Source organism: Trichosurus vulpecula, chromosome 6, assembly GCF_011100635.1.
Source record: "Trichosurus vulpecula isolate mTriVul1 chromosome 6, mTriVul1.pri, whole genome shotgun sequence".
Lineage (NCBI taxonomy): Eukaryota > Metazoa > Chordata > Mammalia > Diprotodontia > Phalangeridae > Trichosurus > Trichosurus vulpecula.
Window position 1 is genome coordinate 154,150,529 of NC_050578.1, and position 16,701 is coordinate 154,167,229.

The 16,701-nt window shown below is 41.2% G+C and overlaps 1 protein-coding gene across 1 annotated transcript in view; it reads right to left on the reverse strand.

The window, feature by feature from the left end:
* Positions 1-3,030, reverse strand: part of SRP72 (signal recognition particle 72) — a 38,423-nt gene extending 35,393 nt beyond the window's left edge. Inside the window, exon 1 of the mRNA XM_036763008.1 lies at positions 2,886-3,030. Within this exon, the coding sequence (XP_036618903.1) occupies positions 2,886-2,994 (109 nt within the window). The 5' untranslated portion in view covers positions 2,995-3,030. The remainder of the gene's footprint in view (positions 1-2,885) is intronic.
* Positions 3,031-16,701: the final 13,671 nt, after the last annotated feature.

The following is a 16,701-nucleotide window of genomic DNA, read 5'->3' on the forward strand; positions in this document are numbered from 1 at the left end:
CAGATGCCAAAGTCATTGGGATATAACAAAGTCATTGTGTAAAAATCAAAAAAGCATCAAAAATACAACAAAAAAACATCACATTCATTTTTCCCTTGCTTTGATAGTTCTTAGTTTCATGCTTACCAAAAAAATCAAATTCAGATTAATTTAAACAAAATTAGCAATGCTAACAATGAAAATTAATGGCTACTTTTTCATTGTTTGAAATAACTATAAGTGCTTTGCATATATACATACACGTATATATAAAAAATCATTATTTTTCACCTTACTGTAGTAAGCAAAAGCTGATTAGACAAAATTACCATGTCGAACAATTAACCGACATTTACAAGCACCTATAATATGTAAGACAGCAAAGATATAAAGACAAAAACAAAAATCTCTGGCCTAATGGAGATTACATTCTAAATGGATTATAACATACTTCTAAGTATATACATCATAAATACAAGATAATTTGGGGGTGGAGGGCTTTAACAGCTGTTATCAGGAAAGACCTCATGTAGACAGGTAACCTCTGGAAAAATTAGAGATTTTAATAGGGGGAAATGAGAAGGGAATGAATTCCAGGGTTGCGGACAGACAAAATATTAAAGAACATTTTGTCATGCTGAAGAAAAACCAAAAGGGCCAGTTGATGGAACTAAAAAATGTATGAAGAGGGACTAATATATAAGCCTGGAAAGGTACTTTGAAGCCAGAGAGGCATCTGCATTTGTTCCTAGAGGTTACAGGGAACCACTATAGGTCACTAAGCAGGTGCATGACATTGTCAGACTGGTACTTGAGGAATATCATTTAGGCAGCTAGGTGGAGTATTAAGAGGAGGATAAAAATGGGGAGGGATGGAAATAAAAATTTACACAGGCTTATGTGGCAGACACTGTACTATAAACATTATCTCTTTCATTGCTAACATTAGAACAACCCTGAGAGGTTATGTGCTGTTATTATCCTCATTTTACAGTTGAGGAAACTGAGGTGAAAAGAGGTTAAACAACTTGCCCGGGGTCACATAGCTAAAGCTGGACTTGAACTCAGGTCTTCCTGACTCCAGGCCCCAGTGCCCTATCCACTTCGAATCCTAGCTGCCCCAGATCAGGATGGTATTGAGAGATAAGAGACTTGCATGGAGATGATGTAGGAAAACTACTGCACCAGTTCATGTGAGAGGTAATGAGGGCCTGAAGTAAGGTGGTGTGGTATGGTTCGGTCATTCTTCAGTTGTGCCGGACTCTTCATGATCCCATTTGGGCTTTTCTTGGCATGGAAACAGACAGATGGACAAATTTCAGGAACGTTCTGGAGGTAAGGGGCAGTAAGGAACAGTGATACGAACATGATTCCAGGGTTGCAAACCTCAGTGACTACACCGTGATGCCCCAGGAGAAAAATAGGGAAATTCGGAAAAAGAGTAGATTTGGGGGAGCATGAGGTAAATTAGTTGTGTTTTGAACTTGAGTTTAAGATGCCTACAAGACATCTAGTTTATAGAAGAGATATCACGGAATACTAATGCAGCTATTGTGCTATCATTAACATTCGTACCTCCTTCATTACCATCTATCATGACATCCAAAAGTCCGCATATAGAGGGCATTTTCTGTAAGGCTCAAGTGTAACAGAAAGAACAGGTCACCCATCACATTAACGCTCGCCCTGCCCTCTGTGACAGGCATTGCCCTACTCATCAGGTTAGAGGAAAAGAGGTATACTGGAAAGAGTACTGCGTTTGCAGAGAAAGAACACGACTTCGAATCTCAGCTTTACTCCTTACTAACCTACAGGATCCTGGGCAAGACTTTATGCCTAGATGGAAATTATTAAGCAAAATTTAAAAAGGAATGGGAAGCTAGAATCTATGCTCTGAATATTAATGCTTTATCCAAGTATAAGACAGTTATAATACTTTACTATAAATAATATATAACATTCATTTTGACAAAATAAAATTTAATACTTAAATTATTATAAGTATTAGCTATTACTAAAGATACTAAAGATAAGTATATATCTCAAGTAAGAGAAGATTTTAATACTAAGGAGTACAATTTGAAACGACCAAGCCTGATGAGGGCAAGTTAAAAACAAAGATAGCTCAGTTCTCTATTCTCTTTTTTTCCCGAAGTAGGAAATGCAAAATGCATATACGCCTGTCTCCCCAGCTAGACTACAAGTTCCTAAAAGCAGCCGGGCATAGTGGGAAAAGGCTGGATTGGGAGTCTGAAGTCCTTCCTGTCAAGTGCACGAAACTGAAAACTGCCTCTCTATGAACTTTCCTCGCCTGTGAAATGGGGATAATAAAACGGATATAAAAGTGCTTCGTAAACCTCAAGACCTCCATAAAGAGAAGCGATTGCGCTAGTGATCTGGAAACCCCAAACCCGCAGTTTGTGGCCATCCGCCAAGTTCCTGGAGGGGGCTCCTCCTCGGAGCTGGCAAAGCACGCAGAGGACAGAGAGGGAGGGGCCGGGTGAGAAGGCAATTTCTCCGGGGAAGGGAAGAGAAGCTGCGGGTCCCTTTAAATGCCCCCTCCCCCCGAGCTTCCTAGACATGGGGTGGGGGAAGAGAGGCTAAGTACACGTGGCTTAAAGGGGTTGAGGAACCCAAGGCTGCCGGCCTGGGGCGGGGCGGTGCACTGCGGCCCGGGGACCAGGCTGCTGGCGGAGACCCGGCCTGCTCCAAGACCACGCGCCTCTGCGTCCTGCCGACAAGCGCGGGCAGGCGGCTGGGGTCCCCCGGCCCGTCTCCGCCTCTCCCCTTCCCCTCCTCTGCGGGGCGCGCGCCGGAGAGGCCACATCTCTCCGAGGCGGCGGGCGCCTCTCGGGGGCGGGGGCGGCTACCGCCGCCAGGGAGCACGCGAGGGGCTCGGCACTCACTCTTGTCCACTGTCTTGAGGGCGCGCGTGAAGTCGCCGTTCTGGCCATTACGATTCACTTCGCTCCAGAGGGCTGCAACCGACGCCCCCCCGCCGCCGCCGCTCGCCATCTTGGAGAATACGCGGAGGTGGGCGGGAACGACCTCTGGCCCCGGAAACGGATTTCGGTGGGGACTTGGGGAGAAGTGGGAACAGGAAGCGACGCTGGGCCGTTGCTAATAGCAACCGGATTCAAGGCGTCCTCCCTTGATGGGGACGCTGCTCCCTCTGAAGCTCCCAAAGAACCCGGGCCCGGGTGGCAAATGTGGTAAGAGATTGGATCGCGTGGAGGATCCGTTACCTTCCCTACCCGGGCCAACGCCCAAACCATGCCCGGCTCGGCTCCGTGCCCGGCTTGGCTCGTTCAGCCCGCGGTGAGAAGCTGAGTCCGGACCGAGAGGGCCTGAGCCGCGGCAGCCCTTCTGTTCCGGCCGATGCCGCTAGAGCCGGGATGCTTTATTTACCTCTTCTGTGGCAGTCTGGTGAAGCCTTCTCAGAATCATATTTTAAATTTAATGCAATAAAATAGATAAGATTGCAAAGGAAATCAATGACGCTGAAATAGCTATCAAAATATTTTTTAAAAAACTCCGCAAAGGAAACCGAAATATGATCGAGCAGTCAGTCCCTGTTGACCCACTATGTGCTCTTTACTGTGATAGAGGCTGTAGGCATGCTTTCAGTGGGACAGTAATTCAGCTACCTCAGCCCCATTCCCCAGTCAAAAAAAATAAAATGTTTATGGAGGTGAAATGAGGTTAAAAGTAAAACCAAGGACAACCAGGAGGGGAAGCAATAGCTGTCACAAAAGAGCATGCAGCCCAAGTAATATGTGTTCAGGATTAGGCTTTGCCATCAGGCTTACAGCCCGGGTTGTGTTGCTGTTCTTAGTTGAATTTGTGATTTCATCAGTGTAGGGAACCCCAAGGAAGGGAACTCTCTACCAATATAGATTTGGACCTGCTCTGCAATTTACAGCCTTAGAGTTGCCTAGGACACAGAGGCAGCACTTGAAACTAGTTCTTCCTGACTCCAAGGTCAGCAGTCTCTCCACTGTGAGAAGCTATCTACTATATCTGTAGGAGTATCTCAATTCAATTTAGTAAGTTTGGGATTTTTTTTTATTTTTTTTTTTAGCAGCAGCTAGTAGTGTGACCTTCTTCCTCTTCCTAGGCTGCATGATTCACTGACCAATTGCAAGCATCATAGTATGCATTTAGAGCTGACAAGGCCTATCTAATCTAGCCATCTTTTTTTTACAGAAGAGGAAGCTGAAACAAAGAAGTTAGGAGATATGCCAAGTTATACAGGAGTAGTCTTCTGATTACAAATCCAGTGTTTTTACCAATATATCATGCCATTTTTGAGAAGGAAAAAAAAAAACTTTTTAAAAAAAAATCTGGTTTTATTGCTTACTACCTGTATGAACAGATAGCTAATTCTACCTATCTTATCCCTGCCAAGTTAAGGACCCAGGGTCCTAAAATACCAGTTTACCTTGTACCCAACAGCCAACTCTGAATATAGGAGCATAGCTTTGTGGTCAGAGTAGAAGTGGTGGTTTGACCTTTCTGGCACTTATTGATTCTCAGAGAACCCTGCTGCTTCAGCTAAGCTTGTTTACCTACAACGAAAATAATATTTAAGGGAGATTAATGTGCAGGTTAAATTAAAGAACAAAATCTTGGAAATTAAAGTTAGAAGGCCTTTGTGGTAAAAATATGAGATAATGGAGGTCTGGTCTAGAGTGTTGCCAGTGACAATGGAGCAGATGGGGACTTCTGTTCAAGATGACTGAACTGAGGCGGGCTCCCCAGCTCCCCCATACCCAAACATGTTACCTACTTTCTAATATAGAGATGATAGACATAAGAGACAAACATTTTTTTTTACATGTCTACAGTGTGGATGTTTTGTTTGGCTACACTTATTTGTTAAAAAGGGTTTTTTTTAATTGGGTTGAAGGGGTTTTGAGTGGGGTAAAAGGCACAGAAATACTTATTCTCCCCAAAAATAGGGCCATTGAAACCTTTTTTTAATACACAGAAAAAAAAACTGAAGAAAGCACAAATGGGCAGGACAGTTTTGAAAATAACCTGTAGAATTTATTATATATATTTTTTGAAACAATCAAGCTTTTGACAAAATACAACACCAATTCCTATTAAAAAAAAAAAAAACAACACCAGAGAGCATAGGAATAAATGCAGTCTTCATTAAAATGATAAGTAGCATCTATCTAAAACCATCAGCAAGCACTGTATGTAATGGGGATAAGCTAGAAGCATTTCCAGTAAGATCAGGGGGTGAAACAAGAACGTCCATTATCACCATTGTTATTCAATATTGTACTAGATTTAGCAATAAGAGAAAACGAAATCAAAGGAATTAGAATAGGCAAAAAAGAAACAAAGCTATCACTCTGCACATGATATAATGGTATACTTAAGAGAATCCTAGAGAATCAAGTAAAAAACTACTTGAAATAATAAACAGCTTTAGCAAAGTTGCAGGATAACCAACATAAATCATCAGCATTTCTATATATTACTAATAAAGCCCAACCGCAAGAGATAGAAAGAGAAATTTGATTTAAAGTCACTGTAGACATCATAAAATATTTGGGAGTCTACCTGCTAAGACAAACTCAGGAACTATATAAACACAATTATAAAACACTTTTCACACAAAGTCAGATCTAAATAATTAGAAAAAATATCAGTTGCTGGGGCAGCTAGGTGGCGCAGTGAGTAGAGCACCAGCCCTGGAGTCAGGAGGACCTGAGTTCAAATCCAGCTTCAGACACTTGACACACTTACTAGCTGTGTGACCTTGGACAAGTCACTTAACTCCAACTGCCCCATCATCCTCCGTCAAGAAAAAAAAATGGGTAGGCTGAGCTAATATAATAAAAATGATAATTCTACCTAAATTAGTTTACTTGTCCAGTGCCATACCAATCAAACTACCAAAAAATATTTTAAAGATCTAGAAAAAAATAATAACAAAATTCATCTATAAAAACAAAAGATCCAGAATGTCAAGGGAATTAATGAAAAGAAATGCAAGTGAAAGTGGCCTAGCTGTACCAGATCTTAAATTGTACATTAGCAATCATCAAAACTGCTTGGTACTGGCTAAGAAATAGAGTGGTGGATTAGTGGAATATTAGTTACACAAGACACAGTAGTTAATTGCTATAGTAATCTACTGTTTGATAAACCCAAAGACTCCAGCTTCTGGGATAGCACCTCACTATTTAACAAAAACTGCTGTCAAAACTGGAAAATAGTATGGCAGAAACTAGGCATAGACCAACATCTTATACAGTATACCAAGATAAAGTCAAAATAGGTACATTACTTAGATGTAAAGGCTGTGTAACCAGAGTGGCCTTTGTTTTCTTTGAGTGACTCAGTTTATCTCATTGAGCCTTGCTGGGTGCTGGGCCTGCTGCTACTCTTCTGGGGCAGGAAGCCCAGAGACCCATGCCTGGGAGCAGAGAACTTCCTGTGTAACCTCTTCTGGGGCAGGAAGCCCAGAGACCCATGCCTGGGAGCAGAGAACTTCCTGTATGATGATTCATGGGGCTGGCTGAGGGGAGGTGTTAACTCCAGAGCCACGCCCTATTGGGTGTTAACCTAGTCTATGTGGACGTGAACCTCCCAGGGTCCTAGGGGAAGGGGCCAACTCAAGAACCAATCGGCCCGGTCATTCAGGCGGTGCTTGATGATGTCAAAAACTATAAGAGGGGAGAAGACAGCTTGAAGACCCCTTTTCTGGTTGGCGCGGCAGCAGTGGCGAGCGTGACTCTGGGCCAGCCCGACCTCTCGGGCTGAACCTAGATGTTGGTAACTATGAATTGTATTGGGTCTGTCTGTTGATATTTGTAATTTATTTGTATTTTGTTCTGAAGTTCGGGGTGCTGCTTTTTTTCCCCCAAACTAAATGAATGTTCTAAAGTTCAGGGTGCTGGCTGTTTTTTTTTTACCCTGAACTAACTGAATATAGTCTGTATGCTGGATTAAAGTAAGCTGGTCAACCCCTTCACCGTGCTTTCCTTGTTTAAGCAGATAAAAAGAACCTGTGCTTTCCCGGCGTGCTGGCAGCCTCCTGGGTGCTGGCTGTGGGTGGATCTTACACCCCCACAGAAGCTGCTAGCCGGATTGTTAAAACAGGCTGATACTATAAGCAAACTAGGAGAGCAAGGAATAGTTGTCAAATTTATGGAGAACGGAAGAACTTATGACCAAACGAGATAGAGAACATTATGAAATGCAAAATGGATGATTTTGGTTACATTAAATTGAAAAGTTTTTGCACAAAGTCAATGCAACCAAGACTAAAAGGGAAGTAGAAAGCTGGGAAACAATTTTTATAACCAGTATCTCTGATAAAGGCTTCATTTCTAGAATATGTAAATAACTGAGCCAAATTTATAAGAATACAAGCCATTCCCCAGTTGATAAATGGTCAAAGGATATGATCAGGCAGTTTTTCAGAGGAAGAAATTAAATCTATCTATAGTCATATAAAAATGCTCGAAATCACTATTGATTAGAGAAACGCAAATCAAAACAACTCTGAGGTACCGCATCACACCCATCAGATTAGCTAACATGACAAAACAGGAAAATGATAAATGCTGCAGAAGATGTGGGAAAGTTGGAACACTAGTGCATTGGTGGTGGAGTTGTGAATTGATCCAACCATTCTAGAGGACAATTTGGAACTATGCCCAAAGGGCTATAAAACTATGTGTACCCTTTGATCTAGAAATACTGTATCCCAAAGAGATTACAAAAATGGGAAAAGTTAACCCACATGTATAAAAATATTTATAGCACCTCTTTTTGTGGTGGCCAAGAATTGGAAATTGAAGGGATGCTGATCAATTGGGAAATGGCTGAACAAGTTATGGTATATGAATGTAGTGGAATACTATTGTTCCATAAGAAAAGATGAGCAGGGCAACTTCAGAAAAACTTGGAAAGACTTACAAGTACTGCTGAGTGAAGTGAGCAGAACTAGGAGAACATTGTACACAGTAACAGCCACACTGTTCAATGACTAACTTTGATAGACTTAGCTTTTCTCAGCAATGCAAGGGTCTAAGACAACTCCAAAAGACTTAGGATGGAAAATGCTATAAACAACCAGAGGAAGAATTACAGAATCTGAATGCAGATCAAAGCATACTATTTGCTCTTTTTGTTTGTTTGTTTTTTCTTTTTCATGGTTCTTCCTGTTGGTTCCCATGTAAAGCCTTATATCAGATTACATGCTGTCTTGGGGAGAGGGAAAAAGGAGAGAGGAGGAGAAAATTTAGAACTCTATCTTATGGAAGTGATTGTTGAAAACTAAAAACTAATTTTTTAAAAAAAACAAGCAATTTGAGACATTCACTGCTACATATAAAATCCTGTTTTTGTGTTCTGCTGTGTGTGTGTGTGTGTGTGTGTGTGTAAGAAAATGCTCTTTTTTGGTATTTAAGTTCAGTATTGGAAACATTTTAAGAGAATGACAGGGAAATAGTGATCAATTTAATGCAACAAGTTTTTTTAAATGACCGTTGTGTGGACACTGTTCTAGGTGCTAGGGGATAAGGATTAAGAGAAGGCGTTAGATTTGGCAATTGGTGACTTTGGAAAGAGCAGTTTCAAATTGAGGGACAAGATCAGAAGCCAGGTTGTAGAAAAAGAATTGAGGAATGAGTAGAGGAAATGAAGATAGTACAGACAGTTTTTTCTAAGAGTTTACCTTGGAAAGAGAGACAGAAGACATTTGGTTGTATTTGTGTGCAGCAGGAAATGATGGGAGACAGAGAGAGAGCACAAAAAACTTTGAATAGGAGGTTACACCCAATATGAGCCTTGAATGAAACTGAAGATTCTAAGAGATGTAGTTGCTGCATTCCAGGCATATGGAACAGCCTGATCAAAAGTAGGAGATAGAATATTTATGTGGGAACTAAGTAGGCAGGTTTGGCTAGTATGCAGTGTGTGGAAAGGAGTAATGTAAAATAAGCCTGGGGGCAGCTCGGTGGTGCAGTGAGTAGAGCACCGGCCCTGGAGTCAGGAGGACCTGAGTTCAAATCCGGCATCAGACACTTGACACATGTAGTAGCTGTGTCACCCTGGGCAAGTCACTTAACCCCAATTGCCCTGCCCCCCCCCCAAAAAAAAACAAAAACAAAAACAAAATAAGCTTGGAAAGGTAGGCTGGAGTCAGACTGTAAAAGGGCTTTTAATGCTGAAGTGAAGACATAAACAATAGTGGACTTGACTCTGAGTCCCAGAAAGTCAAGAGACAATGCCCAGGATCCTGTGATTTACTGAACTACCCTAAATGGGATCCTAATAAAGGGAAAAGCTAAGATTCATTCTTCCATATTGATATTCTGTACTTCAGGGCTAGCCAAAAAACCTCTTTGTTTTTTGCCTCGTAGCTCTCAGTTTTTGCAAGCTGGCTGTGCTTTGGACATGCCTTCTCCTCCAGCTGCTTAATAGCCCAGCCCTGCCCTTTTCTGGAAGCTTCCTTACCATATACTGGAAATGTCACTGCCCCATGCCAAGATCTCCCTACCAATCCATAGCACCTCCTTGCCTGTGACATCAGAAATAGGAAATCAACGAGAGATGCTCATGAATAAGAACCTGCTCCATTCCAATAAAGCCCAGGTCCTTCCACTGTGTCACAAAGGTACCATGGAAGAGATGGGATTCCATTTGTCTCACACATAGATTAGTAGGACTTTTAAAGAGTTGATGAAGCTGTTTATACCAAGTCCAGAGTCAGCCTCTCTGATGGATCGTCACTGACCACCCCCCCTATTTTCTTCCCTACTGGTGTCTGAAAATCATCATATCTCAAATTCTGACAACCTCCCTTTTTCTATTCTTGATTGCTACTCCTACCCCTGGTTTCTAATATTAGGCCCTGGACCTTCCCTTGTGTGAGTTAAAATGCACCAAAATAAAGGACTACTGTTTTACTCATTACTGGCCTATTTTACTCTTTTGTGAAAACTTCCTTTAAAACCTTAAACTACTGTTACAGACCAGGTCAGAAAGATTGCACTTTTGCTAGTGCTATAAGTTCTTCTGCAACTATCCTTTATTTATTATACATATTTTATTTATTCATTCATTCATTCATTTATTATTCAAATCAGGTTTGTAAGCCTTTATTGTTACTGTTGCTGTCTTCGACTCCTGGCAAGCACTGTGGATCCTTCTGACCATTGTTAATGTCTTCTGACACAAATATTGTGAGATCTTGCCACTGCCACAGTCCTTAACTCTACTTTACTGCTTCCCGTTGTTTGGGTCTTCTCCAGTAGATGGTGCCAGTTACCTACTCTCCAGGTAACAACATCTCTAACATCCGGATTATGGATGGATTGAACTGGAGCCTCAGCTGATGTCACTTGTTGGCTGTGCTCCAGTGGGAATTCTTTATCAGTTAAAGGTTGGACCAGATAGCCTCTGAGGTACCTTCTTACTCTAAGAGTCTGTGATTCTGCAAGCCTGGAGACGTTCATTACCAGTAAGTTGGCCACTTGATGAATAATTTGGCCATGGCAATCCATGAAACAAAAATTTAAATGACCTTTAGTCCCTCTTCTGGTCCTACAATGAAGGTGATTGAAAAAGAAGATAGGTATATCACATTGCCAAATCAAGGGGTAAATAGATGGACAGCCCACTGGTGTTATACTTATGGGAGAACTTTGCTGACAGCCACCGCTGGTGGGCATTGTTGGAGAGAATATCCAAATTTATGAGATCACATCTTTTTGAGCGTATAGATGACTCACAGATATATGTACGTGTGTGTGTGTGTGTGTGTTTGTTTCCTGATCTCCATTTCCATATTTCTACCACCTGCTAGACATCTTTCCCCGGATGACCCATTGGCATCTCAAATTCAACATGTCCAAAACAGAACTCATTATCTTCCGCCCTAAATCCACACCTCCTCCAAACTTCTATTTACGTTGAGAACACCTTCCTCCTGGTCACTCAGCTTGCAATCTCAAGTCCTCTTTGCTCTTCATTCCCTCTTATCCCCACATTCAAGCAATTGTCATGTCCTTCGTACCCTTCACACTCCATTTTCTCCAATCACACAGCCTCTACCTCAGTTAAGGCCTTTATCACAGGGGGTAGCTAGAGTTCAAATCCCACCTCAGACCCTTGACACTTAATAGCTGTGTGATCTTGGGCAAGTCACTTAATCCCAATTGCCTTGTCTTCCTGCCTCCAAAAAAAAAAAGCCTTTATCACATCTCACCTAGACCGTTATAATAGCTTCTTAATTGGTCTTCCTGTCTCTAGTCTCTCTTGGCTAATCCATCTTCACACAGATACCGAATTGATATTCTTAAAACAGACCATATGACCACGTCTCTTCCCGATTCAAAAATCATTAGTGATTTCCCATTGTTTCTAGGACAAAATACAAAACCCTCAGCTTTGTATTTAAAATCTGATATAATCTTGGGAAAGCACACTGGTAGGTCATCATGAGCTATAAGCACTAGAAAAGGCATTCCCCAATCCCTCATGGCACCCTAGAGCCCTGAGAGGAGGTAGTGGCTATGCTCTACAGCCTGCCCATACAATCAAGAGTTGGGATAATCACTTCAGCATGTGCTGCAATAGTTCATCTGTACATTGTCCTCTATTCTTGAATCCCTCTTCTCTTTGTCATATTCATGCCCTGTCCTCAAGCCTGGGTCACCCCCGCCACCCATATACTCAGCTTCTATGATCTTCTATTATCTAACATCTCTTTGGATCCTCACAACAATCCTGGGAGATGGAGGAATAAATTAACCACCAACTCAGGCAAGTTTAATATCTGAGCTTGCAACCCTTGGAGCTGACCTTTATAAGACATTGTTGTTTGTCCTTTGTTCTCTAAGAGGACCATGGCATCAGGGAGGTGATACCATGCCACACAAGTGAGTTAGATTTAAGGGAGGGAGGGCTGTGCAAAGTCACCAGCCTCATTTTCTCCTCCTGAGCCATTTGGGTCTAGTGGCAAGATATAGATCAGGACAACTGGAGATGGCCCTGGATGCAGTGGGAGACCTTGGTCTTTTTAAGCTAAGGTCTTTAACAGGTCTCAGTCTGTCTGAGGCAGCACAAATTCAATGATTAAGGCTAGGCAAGAAATGAGGCAGAGAATGGCCTCATTACCTAGTCAAAAAATTCAGTCTGGGAGGGAAAGACCCTCAGGGTTTCTGGTCAAAGCAAAAATAATTGTTGTTTACATTCACTCTGAGCCCATCAGGGTCCAAACAATAACCAAGTAGAGCTTGGCTTGGGACCTCTTGTTGGCCAGTAAATAAGAAGTAGAGTGATTTGGGTTTAATGTGCAGTGTTAGGAAAAAAAAAACATTTCAGCCATCAAAATTACATTCCTTTGGGCAGAGCACCCACAGGTAAGGATATGATACCATGTGGACAGAGGGAAGAGAAAGAAGGGAAGTGTGTGAGGTAAATAAAATGTGAAGACTTCACAGGGAAGATATGTATAAATATATATCTATATCTATACTAAGAAATGTTTAAAAATCAAGAAATAGGGAAATAGGGAAGTGGAAAAATTCTGAGGCCATGGGAGTCTGATGGCTCAGCCTCTGGGAAAGTTTACCTGAAACTTTTTGTTCTTTCTTATGGTTCTGGTTTAAAGATTTGCTCAGTAAGAATAGGGTCACTGTGACCTGCTTTCCTTTACTGTAAAAGTACTGTAAAAGAATGGAGAGGGTCTCCCCCTCCCCTTGTCTTATTCTCCTTCTTTGGCTTTATAGATGTCACTTCAGTTGTAATCATTAACTAAGGGAATGGTAATTGGAGTTTCTGTGCATCAATTTCCCAGTTCTTTGTCTAGCTTTCGTGCTCAGATTGTAAGGCTGCCTCCCAGCCAATAGTGAGAAGGGTCAGAGGTGGGCGTGAATTCTCTTGTGTTAGGTATAATCATTGGCGCTTTGCCTTTTGTAAAGTGCCTCCCTTGCTAGATCTGTTCTGGCAGAGGATGCCCTATTCTCAAGAATTGAATAAAATTTATTTCTGTTCCCAGCCTGAGATGGCTCCTTATTATAAATTAAGTTTTTAATTGGTGAGGGTCTTTCATCCCACACAGAAGGAAGCAAGCAAGCTGTGTTGCCCAACTGGCCAGTTCCAGTTGGATCCCCAGTGGGGCAGCTCCTCTTTCTACTCACAGAGGTTTTTGTTTGTCTTCCATTCTCAAAGCGGATCATGACATCAGGGAAGTGATACTGTGACATGCAAGTGAATTGGATTTAAGTGATGGAGGGCTGTGGAAAGTCACCAGTCTTACTTTCTCCTCCACAGCCATCTGGGTGCAGTGTCAAGATATAGATCAGGGTAACTGAGTATCATGCTCCAAGGCAAAATATGGATTTTCAATAAAATAGAGGACTTTCAAGCTTTCTCAGTGAAAAGACCAGAGCTGAATAGAAAATTTGACTTTCAAACACAAGAATCAAGAGAAGCATGAAAAGGTAATGAAGAAAAAGAACAAGAAAAAGAAATTGCAAGGGACTTACTAAAATTGTGCTGTTTTGTTTACATTCCTACATGGAAAGATGACGTGTATGATTCATGAGACATCAGTATTAGGGTAGCTGAAGGGAATATGCACATATATATATATATATATGTGTGTGTTTATGTGTATATATATATATAAGTGAAAGTGTATGTATGTATATATATATGGGTATATATATAGAGAGAGAGAGAGAGCGGACACAGGGTGAGTTGAAGATGAAGGGAAGATATCTAAAAGAAATAAAATCAAATTAAGGGATGAGAGAGGAATCTATTGAGAGAGGGAGATAGGGAGAGATACAATGGGGTGTATTATCTCGCATAAAGGTGGCAAGAGGAAGCAGTTTTGTGGGAGGAGGGGAGAGGGCAGGTGAGGGGGGAATGAGTGAACCTTGCTCTCATCAGATTTGGCCTGAGGAGGGAATACCATACATACTCAATTGGGTATCTTACCACACAGGAAAGAAGAGGGAAGAAGATAAAAAAAAGAGGGGGGGGATGATGGAGGGGAGGGCAGATGGGGGTGGAAGTAATCAAAAACAAACACTTTTGAAAGGGGCCAGGGTCAAGGAAGAAAATTCAATAAAGGGGGATGGGTTGGAAAGGAGCAAAATACAGTGAGTCTTTCACAACATGAGTATTGTGGAAAGGTTATACACAATGATACACATGTGGCCTGTGTTGAAATGCTTGACTTCTTAGGGAGAGTGAGTGGGAAGGGAGGAGGGGGGAGAATTTGGAACTCAAAGTTTTAAAAACAGATGTTCAAAAACAAAAAAAAAAAGTTTTTGCATGCGACTAGAAAATAAGATACACAGGCAATGGGGCGTAGAAATTTATCTTGCCCTACAAGAAAGGAAGGGAAAAGGGCATGGGAGGGGAGTGGGGTGACAGAAGGGAGGGCTGACTGGGGAACAGGGCAACCAGAATATACGCCATCTTGGAGTGGAGTGGGGAGGGTAGAAATGGGGAGAAAATTTGTAATTCAAACTCTTGTGAAAATCAATGCTGAAAACTAAATATGTTAAATAAATAAATTTTTAAAAAAAGATATAGATCAGGGTGACTGGAGATGGCACCGGATGAAGAGGGACATATGTCTGTGAGGAAGGATCCAAACTGGCTAAAACAAGGACTGTCTTTACTATTTCTAGAGATGTTATCCTTTTCAGACTATGCCTTGTGCGTGGTTGCCCTAATATTTAGAGAAATTGTCAGCCCCACCTATTCTAAATCTATGAAAGTAGTGAAGCCATTTGGTAAACAGCCTTTGGTCTAGGAAGAAGAGACTAGTGGTATCTTCCTTACAACACTTATTTTGCTCTCAGGAGAAAACTCCATTTCTTTGGTCTTTATAGCACTTAACATCAAGATTTTAATGTTTAATAAAGCTAACTAAACAAACTAGGTGGAAAAGTGCCCCCCCCCAAAAGGGCACAATTATCATCTATTTAAAAAAAGTAAGTGTTGGACCAATCTGTCTTCCTCAGTGCCTGAAATCAGAAAGATATCTGTGTTTACTATTTCTCTTAATAGGAATGCAATCTTCCTAAATTTATGATTATTGGGACAAAAGAATAATTTCTTTCTACCTGCTGGAATCAAATCATACAGAATTAGAATTGGATTCTTGTGTATACTTCAGTCCTTAAAAATGCATTTTGACTCTAATAGTTATATAAAAATTCTTCAATAAATGAGCATCCCCTAGTTCATTAACAGAAAAATAAAAACAAAATGAAAGAGTGACACATAGGTCTCAGAATGCCTAGAGAGATAAAGGAGGTCAGAAAGTAAAGAGGGGCTACACAGATTAAAACTGGGTTCCTTGGAGAGAGACCTATCGAACTAAGTAGACCCTTCTGAGAACCATAGTAGTACAGAGAGGGCAACATGCAGGGACATTGCTTCCTGCTGGCCTTCTGACCTAGGGGCACACCTGACTCATATTTACATTCCTGTGATACAGGGAAAGAGAGGAATGAGGAGTTCCACAGGGGTGTGGGCTAGCCAGCAAGGGTGGAAGGGCAGTGTTGTTATTCATTCCTAAATCAAACAGGAGTTCTCAGATAAGGTCAAGAACCTGGTTTGAGTTGAAACTTGTGGAAGTTGGAGCAGAGAACAATGAGTCACAGAACCACAGTGATGAGAAGCAAACCCAGACCTTGTCTTTAAAAAAAAAGTTTTTATTGATGCCTTTTTTTTACATTATCAAAGGAATTCCTAATATGCCTCTCCCTCCTCTCAGAGCCATCCCATATAACAAATAGCATTTTTAAAGAAAAAGGAAAAATAATCAGTACAACTCATCCATATATTGAAAAAGTTTGAAAGGATGTGCAATGTGTGACACCTGTGGACCTTACACCACCATGAAAGGGTGGGTTGGAGGTATCCTCTTATATCTCTACATTTGAGTCATGCGTTTTCTTTATTATTTCAGAATATTCTCTTTTGATTTTTGTTTGTATAATTGCTTCCTTTTACATTGTTGTAGTCATGTGGCTCTTCAGCCTATCAGTTTATGTAGTACCTTCCATGCTTCTCTGTATTCATCACATGTATCATTTCTTACAGAACAATAAGATTCCATTATGTTCAAGTACCACAGTTTATTTAGCCATTCTCCAATTGATAGACATCTACTTTGACTGACCTTGACTTTTATTAGCATTATGAATCATGTGGACTGTGAGGAGTTGTATTCTCTAGTGAAACTGTGTTCTTCTTGCTTAGGGAAGTAGCTCTCAATCTTAGGGTGGCAATAGAAATCTCAAGTGACCATATATATCCTTGGAGATAGAAGCCTGCCAAAGCTGGGTCCTGCTTAATTCTGTGAAGAGAGTGCTAACAGTTGTTTTTTTTTTTTTAATTTGCATTATTTCAAAAATATATAAATTTTTTTTTTTTAAAAAAAAGACCTGTCTGCAGGCTTGACCACTGATTCCTTATGACTTGCATTTTGTGTGTTTATTTGGAAAATAATGTAATCACTATGACTTTAACTCTGTTACACAACAGATGAAACATCTATGAACAGTTTTTCAAATTTTTCTTCTCTTTCCTTATGTTTCCACCACCCCCTTATTTTTATTCAACACCCACCCCCAATTGCATCTGAGGCTACTACTGCTCCCTTGGATCATCCCAGCGCTTCAAGGGAGGAGTATTGCCCATTTTGGGAACCTAAAGATG